General features: G+C 40.5%; 1 protein-coding gene across 1 annotated transcript; it reads left to right on the top strand.

The window, feature by feature from the left end:
* Positions 1-911: 911 nt before the first annotated feature.
* Positions 912-7,535, top strand: LOC145875836 (uncharacterized). Its single transcript, XM_082971640.1, has 2 exons — positions 912-1,448; positions 5,914-7,535. Exons 1-2 carry the CDS (start codon positions 1,124-1,126, stop codon positions 7,476-7,478), a joined length of 1,890 nt encoding a protein of 629 aa, XP_082827766.1. The 5' UTR covers positions 912-1,123; the 3' UTR covers positions 7,479-7,535.
* The last annotated feature ends 2,284 nt before the right edge of the window (positions 7,536-9,819 follow it).

Here is a 9,819-nt window from a genome sequence, read left to right on the forward strand (position 1 = left end):
ATAAAGTTATGTCAGGGATAATCAACGAGGGACTATGTGTTCTATGGTAAATAATGAACACTGTGGAACTGACCTTCCATGGATTTGCATTATTTTCCAGAGAACCATAAAGCCCTGAGTTGATTATCCCTTTTATACCATGGCTATAATTTAACACATTTGCTGGTAGAAATGTGTTCATTTGCCGGTGGAAATGAGTTCAACATCCACTGAAGTAGCTAGCAAGTTTACTAGATAGCTACAATAGTTGCCTTGGTAACCAAACAAACATACTTGCTAGTTTAGATAACCAAACCATCAGTCCTAGCTTGCTATTCTAAAAACCTAATTCAACAATACCAATACTGTTTTCAATTTGACTTCATTTGTTATGTCCAAAAGTCCAAACATAATTGCAGTTGATTGAAGGCATGACGTCCCTGAACCAATAACAGTTGGTTGTATTCATGAAAGTCTTATGGGGTGGAAGATATTGATGTTTTTTTTAAGTATTTTTTATTTTAAGTGATTTATTTTACATTTTGTAGATTTTATAGAAGTAAAAAAAAAAGTGACTAATTGTATTGGAGAGAAGAGGTCTCTTTACAGTGTCAAATTTATTTTGATCTCTATGCAACGTAGTTGAGAAGGAATTGATATTTTTCATTTACAGGCAATTGTTTGCGTTGCAGTTTTAAGACGGTTCCATAAATATGCTGTGGTAAACATTTTTTATTCGCACTAATCAATCAGCACATTCAGGTATTTGTATGTCTCAATATAATAGTATTATTTATTTAAATCCATGTAAAATAATCTTTGTCTGAAAATAAAATCTGATCCTCAACTGCGTTTCCCTCCAGTCAGCAGACGGCGATGTGCGTCTTTCAGGCGATGCTGCAGCGTGACGTATAATCTAGTGGACGGTTCTTCATAAACAGCTCGTCAACCACCTCGGTAGCTTGCTAGACAACATAGCCGAAATATTCAACCTATTTATACGCTTTCGGTCTATATTAGCTACTGTGTTTTAGACACACTTCTGTCGTATCTACTTGTTAACCTATTTAATTTAATATTACGTTATTGTGTATTAGTCAGCTATAGTAGCTGGCTGGTTAAGTTAGCATTAGCCTAGTCGCTAATGATAGCTAGCTATCTAACATCCCCGACCATGAGCTCCCTAAACTACTCCCCTCCTGTTAAAGAAGAGGACGTCTGCTGGACGGAGAAAGAAGCTCTGGGGCTGAACATTGTCGTGAAAGAGGAGAAGGAAGAGGAGGATGTTACAGTAAAACAAGAAGTAGAGGGTGAGGCTGTTACAGTGAAAGATGAAGAGAAAGACGTTTCAGTTAAACAAGAGGAAGAAGAGGATGATGCTGTTTTTGGAGTGAAGAAGGAAGGAGAGATTACTGTCACATTGAAAGATGAAGATGAAGAAGAGGAGATAGGAGATCTGATTAACACCAGTAAGTACCACCTTCAATTCGTTTTTAACTTTGGATATTCGGAGTTGGCTCGTCAATACCTCTTCAACGGAGGGATCTGGGATGATGACTGATATGTCTAGAATCAGACGACGTAGAGACAAGCTACCCCTTGTTTTCTCCGTTCCGTTTCCAAAAAGTGACTTAACATATATATTTGAGGAGGGTCTATCTACTGACCGCAGACTGGGGGGCCACGGCATGTAGTGATTTTAATGTAGTGATGTTTTACTACACACCGTGACCCCCAATAGAGCCATGTGAGAGTTGGGTTGGCTACACCAAAGATTATGGATATACTGACAAGATGTCTCTCCGTCCTGACAAGGGGAGTCGTTGTCCACAAAGCTGCACTGTGGGTTGTCTATCTCCCGCCTATCCTGTCTTTGGATTGGTGGATACATCTTATTATTGTAATCTATTGTTTATATTCTATGAGGGTTGTTGTCGTCAACCGCCTGTATTCAATGGAGAGAGATGCTAAGCTACTAGCATGAATATGCATAGCGATCTGAAGACAACTCCTATAGTGTTTTTATCAAAGTTGTCGGTATGTCACGTGTCCACGTAACAACTTAATCACTACGAAACTTCTGTTAGAGCAAGTAAACCTCACGTAGCAAATAAGCCATTCATTTTGTTGTTGACCAAATTCAACACTTTCCACATTGGGTTGATAATTGTTTCCACTTGGATACAACCTACTGTAACCTACTGGCATGACCTAGAGAGATACAACCTACTGGCATGACCTAGAGAGATACAACCTACTGTAGCCTACTGGCATGACCTAGAGAGATACAACCTACTGTAACCTACTGGCATGACCTAGAGAGATACAACCTACTGTAACCTACTGGCATGACCTAGAGAGATACTACCTACTGGCATGACCTAGAGAGATACAACCTACTGTAGCCTCCTGGCATGACCTAGAGAGTTACAACCTACTGTAACCTACTGCCATGACCTAGAGAGATACAACCTACTGTAGCCTACTGCCATGACCTAGAGAGATACAACCTACTGTAACCTACTGGCATGACCTAGAGAGATACAACCTACTGTAACCTACTGGCATGACCTAGAGTGTTACAACCTACTGTAACCTACTGGCATGACCTAGAGAGTTACAACCTACTGTAACCTACTGGCATGACCTAGAGAGTTACAACCTACTGTAACCTACTGGAATGACCTAGAGAGTTACAACCTACTGTAGCCTACTGGCATGACCTAGAGAGATACAACCTACTGTAACCTACTGGCATGACCTAGAGAGTTACAACCTACTGTAACCTACTGGCATGACCTAGAGAGATACAACCTACTGTAACCTACTGGCATGACCTAGAGAGTTACAACCTACTGTAACCTACTGGCATGATCTAGAGAGATACAACCTACTGTAACCTACTGGCATGACCTAGAGAGATACAACCTACTGTAACCTACTGGCATGACCTAGAGAGTTACAACCTACTGTAACCTACTGGCATGACCTAGAGAGTTACAACCTACTGTAACCTACTGGCATGATCTAGAGAGATACAACCTACTGTAACCTACTGGCATGACCTAGAGAGTTACAACCTACTGTAACCTACTGGCATGACCTAGAGAGATTCAACCTACTGTAACCTACTGGCATGACCTAGAGAGATACAACCTACTGTAACCTACTGGCATGACCTAGAGAGATACAACCTACTGGCATGACCTAGGGAGTTACAACCTACTGTAACCTACTGGCATGACCTAGAGAGTTACAACCTACTGTAACCTACTGGCATGACCTAGAGAGATACAACCTACTGTAGCCTACTGGCATGACCTAGAGATATATATATATATATATATATATATATATATATATACAAGCATTTCTAAACTTTTTTTCTCACTTTTATGGGGTATTGTGATGTCTTTATGAGGTATTGTCTGAAAATTGATAATTGAAAAAAAAATCTATTTCATAATAAAAATGTGTAAAAAGGGAAGGGGTCTGAATGCATGTATGTTGTATGTTCTAGGGCAGATTTAAAAAAAAAATTGTATTTTCTTTCTACCAATTGATTGGTTGAAATGTTATGACGTGTATTTGTTCATATAGACACTCCCCATGTGTTTAATAAAATCAACTGTATGTGCAGAACTTGAATTGAACTGATGCTTCAAGCGTTTGATTAAATAATTAACACACACAAATGACTTGAGGAAGCCAGAGGTCAATATAACCAGAAGAAAATAACCAATTCCCCACCTGCTGCTGGCCTTCGTTAATTCTGACGTAATGCTCCTGGAGTTTCCGGTAAAATAGGCAAACTTTTTCCATTTCCGTTTGAAGTGCCAATTTATCTTACCATTTCTACCGATCTGCTTGCCAGTTATGAACGAGTTACAACACCTGTTTGGCTCCTCCACTTCCTGGGTCGGTGAAGTGAGGTATTACATTTAAGGATTAAATCATTTAAGGAATATATCCAAGTCTCACGCTCATCACCTGTGGAATGCGGGGCTTCCAGCGAGGTGTGGATTTAACCTGTTAGGGCTGGGGGGCAGTATTTAAACGGCCGGATAAAAAACTTACCCGATTTAATCTGGTTACTAATCCTACCCAGTAACTAGAATATGCATATACTTATTATATATGGATATAAAACACCCTAAAGTTTCTAAAACTGTTTGAATGGTGTCTGTGAGTATAACAGAACTCATATGGCAGGCCAAAACCTGTGAGATTCCTTTACAGGAAGTGGCCTGTCTGACCATTTATTGGCTTTCTTTGACATCTCTTCCCAAAACAACTCTGCGGTAACGTGACACTTCCCACGGCTCCAATGGGCTCTCAGAGCCCGGGAAAAACCTGAATGACGTAATTCAAAGCCCTGGCTGAAACACACGAGCGCTTTTGCTAAGTGGTCTATCAGAGGACAAAGGGCTTAGGCTCGTGCACTGGCCTCCCCGTCTTTCTGTTTTTCCCTCTATTTACCGAAACGTAGATTCCCGGTCGGAATATTATCGCTTTTTTACGAGATAAATTGCATAAAAATTGATTTTAAACAGCGGTTGACATGCTTCGAAGTACGGTAATGAAATATTTAGAATTTTTTTGTCACGAAATGCGCCATGCGCACGACCCGTATTTACCATTTCGGATAGTGTCTAGAACGCACGAACAAAACGCCGCTGTTTGGATATAACGATGGATTATTTGGGACCAAACCTACATTTGTTATTGAAGTAGAAGTCCTGGGAGTGCATTCTGATGAAGAACAGGAAAGGTAATAACATTTTTCTTATAGTAAATCTGATTTTGGTGAAGGCTAAACTTGCCGGGTGTCTAAATAGCTAGCCCGTGATGGCTGGGCTATGTACTTAGAATATTGCAAAATGTGCTTTCACCAAAAAGCTATTTTCAAATCGGACATATCGAGTGCATAGAGGAGTTCTGTATCTATAATTCTTAAAATAATTGTTATGCTTTTTGTAAACGTTTATCGTGAGTAATTTAGTAAATTGTTAGTAAATTCCCCGGAAGTTTGCGGGGGGTATGCTAGTTCTGAACGTCACATGCTAATGTAAAAAGCTGTTTTTTGATATATATATGAACTTGATTGAACAAAACATGCATGTATTGTATAACATAATGTCCTAGGTGTGTCATCTGATGAAGATCATCAAAGGTTAGTGCTGCATTTAGCTGTCTTCTGGGTTTTTGTGACATTATATGCTAGCTTGAAAAATGGGTGTCTGATTATTTCTGGCTGGGTACTCTGCTGACATAATCTAATGTTTTGCTTTCGTTGTAAAGACTTTTTGAAATCGGACAGTGTGGTTAGATTAACGAGAGTCTTGTCTTTAAAATGCTGTAAAATAGTCATATGTTTGAGAAATTGAAGTAATAGCATTTCTAAGGTATTTGAAAATCGCGCCACAGGATTCAACTGGCTGTTACGTAGGTGGGACGATTTGGTGCCACCTAGCCCATGGGCCTCAGAGCTTGGACTCGAACCCAGAATCTCTAATGGCACAGCTTAGGCCACTTGCTCACCATTTTTGCTCCAGGCAGATATACTACATACATAACTAGCAGTTTCTGCATTAGCAGGGAGGTGTTTCTGCAATCAAATTGTGTGCGCATCGCCCTTGTCGCAATATTAGGAAACACAGAAAGGTGCCTATATTTGAGAACAAAAGTCGCCTGGCACACTGCTTAGGAGTTCAACACCTTTTACTTATTTCTAGTTACTACTAATGTGAAAACAAGACTAAATATGACTATTGTTGCTCACTTGACTGTCTTAAGACAATTGTCAAGTAATTTTAACATTCATTACAGACGTCAATTGTTGTACAGTATCATGGCTACGCTGTTGGCATCACCTTTTTCAGTGGATTTCTGCTGTTGTGAGCCTTTAACTATCTGTCTGACTTGTTCACACAGGAGAGAGACGTGACTATCATGGATCCTCTGGGGAGCCTCAACATCATGATGCTAACGAGTCAGAGAAGAGCCTGTCCAGATTCTATCACCTCAAGAAACACCAGCAGAGACCCACAGGGAAGAAATCTATCTGCTGCTCTGACTGTGGAAAACATTGCAAATCTTCATCAGAACTTAAAATACACCAGCGAACACACACAGGAGCGAAATCTCACCACTGTTTTGATTGTGGGAAGAGTTACTTAAGATTAAAAGCACTAAAAGTACACCTGAGAATTCACACTGGAGAGAAACCTTACAGCTGTGATCAATGTGGGAAGAGTTTTACTACATCTTTCTCTCTGACTCTACACCAGAGAATACACACAGGAGAGAAACCGTACAGCTGTACTGAATGTGGGAAGAGTTTTACTCAGTCAAGCAACCTGTTATCACACCAGAGGATACACACAGGAGAGAAATCTTTTAGTTGTAATCAATGTGTGAAAAGTTTTATTTCATCTAGTGACCTGACTGTACACCAGAGAACACACACAGGAGAGAAACCTTATAGCTGTGATCAATGTGGGAAGACTTATATTTCATCTTGCCATCTGACTAGACACCAGCGAGTACACACAGGAGAGAAACCTTATAGCTGTAATCAATGTGGGAAGAGTTTTACTTGGCCAGACAGCCTGATATTACACCAGAGAACACACACAGAAGAGAAACAATATAGCTGTGATCAATGTGGGAAGAGTTTTGCTGCATCTGGCTCTCTGACTCTACACCAGAGAACACACACAGGAGATAAACCTTATAGTTGTGGTCAATGTGGGAAGAGTTTTACTACATTTGGCTCTCTGACTCGACACCAGAGAAGACACACAGGAGAGAAACCTTATAGCTGTGGTCAATGTGGGAAGAGTTTTACTACATCTGGCTATCTTACTCTACACCAAAGAACACACACAGGAGAGAAACCTTATAGTTGTGATCAATGTGGGAAGAGTTTTACTACATCTGGCTCTCTGACTCGACACCAGAGAAGACACACAGGAGAGAAACCTTATAGCTGTGGTCAATGTGGGAAGAGTTTTACAACATCTGGCTGTCTCTCCAGATCAAAACACCTCAAGAAACACCTGCAGAGATCCACAGGGAAGAGATCTCACTGCTGCTCTGACTGTGGGAAGAGATTCACCTCTTCGTCAGGCATTAAAATTCATCAGAGAACCCACACAGGAGAGAAACCTTTTAGCTGTACTCAATGTGGGAAGAGTTTTACTTCATCTTTCTCTCTGACTCTACACCAGAGAATACACACAGGAGAGAAACCTTTCAGCTGTGATCAATGTGGGAAGAGTTTTGCTGCATCCTGCTCTCTGACTCGACACCAGAGAAGACACGCAGGAGATAAACCTTATAGCTGTGGTCAATGTGGGAAGAGTTTTACTACATCTGGCTGTCTGACTCGACACCAGAGAACACACACAGGAGAGAAACCTTATAGCTGTGATCAGTGTGACAAGAGATTCTCCGGTAAAAGACATCTGATCAAACATCAGAAAATACATGAATGAGTTGTTTCATGATATCAATGATATAATGTCACAATGTAGAATGTTTTAACATTGTAGTAGGAGTATTTTAATGATGTCACAATGTAGAACCCTAAACGTTTGTTCCCTGTTCTATTGATTTCAGCATGATATGGATATTAGCCTCAGGGGGAAAATCCAGGCTCTGTAATGGAAGAGTTACTATTTATGAGATTTAATAAAAAGTGACTAACAAAAAAAGAGCTGTGTTACACTTACCATGTTGGTGACCCACTTGAATCAAAATGCAACACTTCAAAATGTAGCTAGCTGTTTTCTACAAATTGTCCTCTGACCAGGGATGTACACATTATTCCCAGATTCCGTGTGGTTTTTGAGCTGTTAGTTTTAACAGGATGTGCAACCTCATCTCCCTCCTCTTGCACAAATGATTTTAGCATGATATCGATGAGTGATGACAAATAAGTGTTGTGTTCCTTTGTTTAGTGACCCCTAAATTTAAATGTATCACTCCAAAATGTAGCTGACTGTCTTCTGCAGGTTGTCCTCTAATGAGGTAAAATATATCTCCCATTTCCATGTGTTTTTTTAGTTGTGTTAGTTTCAACAGCACGTACAACCTGATTTCCCCCCTAAAGGATATCAGTGATTTATTGCTACTTGTCAAAACACGTTTTATTATTCCATGCCTCACCATTAAGGGAATTATTGCCAATACATATTAACAAAGGGGTGTACATTTGGTTTTGAAATTTACAATTTATGTAACATTTAGTAATCATAATTATTTATGCAACCAGCTGACCATTTTTTGGTACAATTATATTGACATTGTTGCCCTGTTTTTAGAATATCTGGGTTCATTCTCAGATGTGCCAACCCAAATGTACTGGAGCATGACATTGGGGACTGGGCCCCGATCCAACAACATGCCTATCTAGTGAACCCTGAAAAGAGAGAGAAGCTCTGCAGTGAGGTGGAAAGTTACTATGGATAATGCAGGAGTTTCCTCTTGAAATCAGACATGTCAGTGGTGAGGACAACTTGGTTGCTGATTGTCTCAAGGGTGGGCAGTTAAAAAGTTGAGTGTTTTGTGTTTAGCCAGTGCATTGCCATGGATCACAATTTATTATGACTGCATGTTTTTCCGTATTGGAGATGAGTTTTGTTTGGGCTCGTTCCAAGGGGACGAGAGTTCTAGAAGCTAGTGAGTTTTAGGAAGACGAGAGTTCTAGAAGCTAGTGAGTTTTAGGAAGACAAGAGTTCTAGAAGCTAGTGAGTTTTAGGAAGACAAGAGTTCTAGAAGCTAGTGAGTTTTAGGAAGACGAGAGTTCTAGAAGCTAGTGAGTTTTAGGAAGACGAGAGTTCTAGAAGCTAGTGAGTTTTAGGAAGGATTCTATGGAAAGAAAAAGGACAAAAGATACTATTGTATATTATTATTTAGAAATACGTGTTTTTTTTCTTCTTTTTAATTGTTGACAGCCAGTAGACACCATGTTTATATTGGTGAAGGTGAAGCATTGTAGTTGATTATAATGTGAAATTAAGTTGTTTTCTGTTGGTGGTGAGCAAATTTGTCCAAAAGAAATGTAGGATATATTTGTTGTCTTAAGGTGTTACAGGCTTTGGTTTTTCCATTTATGTTTTGAGGTTGGACTTTAGCACGTCTAGCTCGTTAGCACGTCTAGCTCGTTACCACGTCTAGCTCGTTAGCACGTCTAGCTCGTTAGCACGTCTAGCTCGTTACCACGTCTAGCTCGTTACCACGTCTAGCTCGTTAGCACGTCTAGCTCGTTAGCACGTCTAGCTCGTTAGCACGTCTAGCTCGTTAGCACGTCTAGCTCCGTCAGCACGTCTAGCTCGTTAGCACGTCTAGCTCCGTCAGCACGTCTAGCCCGTTAGCACGTCTAGCTCGTTAGCACGTCTAGCTCCGTCAGCACGTCTAGCTCGTTAGCCCGTCTAGCTCGTTAGCACGTAGGACGCACTGATTGGTGTCACCTCGTTAGTCAGTATGTGTTACACCTGTGCTGGCTTGTCCATCTCGTTAGTGGGAAGGTGTTTCACCTGAGCTGGTCCAGGTTCTATTTAAGAGTGTCTGGCCCAGTGCTCCAGTTGTCTTGATACATGTGGAGAGTCAACACCTTTAGTTGCTCCACCTTTTTGGTTTGCTTCCTGTCTTTAAGTTTGGTGTGGGTTTTTCTTTTGTTTTCCTCTTCTTGGGCAAATTTAGTGGGTCTCATGGTGGGTGTCTTTTAGGTCCCAGTTGTTGTTACTAGTCAACTTTCAGTGGACACTGAGAGCAAAACTGCAACATTGTTATAATACTTTTATTGCATCAAATGGTTGTTTTATGCAACACAAT

The sequence above is a fragment of the Salmo salar genome, unplaced genomic scaffold (genome assembly GCF_965601325.2).
Source record: "Salmo salar unplaced genomic scaffold, fSalSal1 ptg000360l, whole genome shotgun sequence".
NCBI classification, from domain to species: Eukaryota; Metazoa; Chordata; class Actinopteri; order Salmoniformes; family Salmonidae; genus Salmo; species Salmo salar.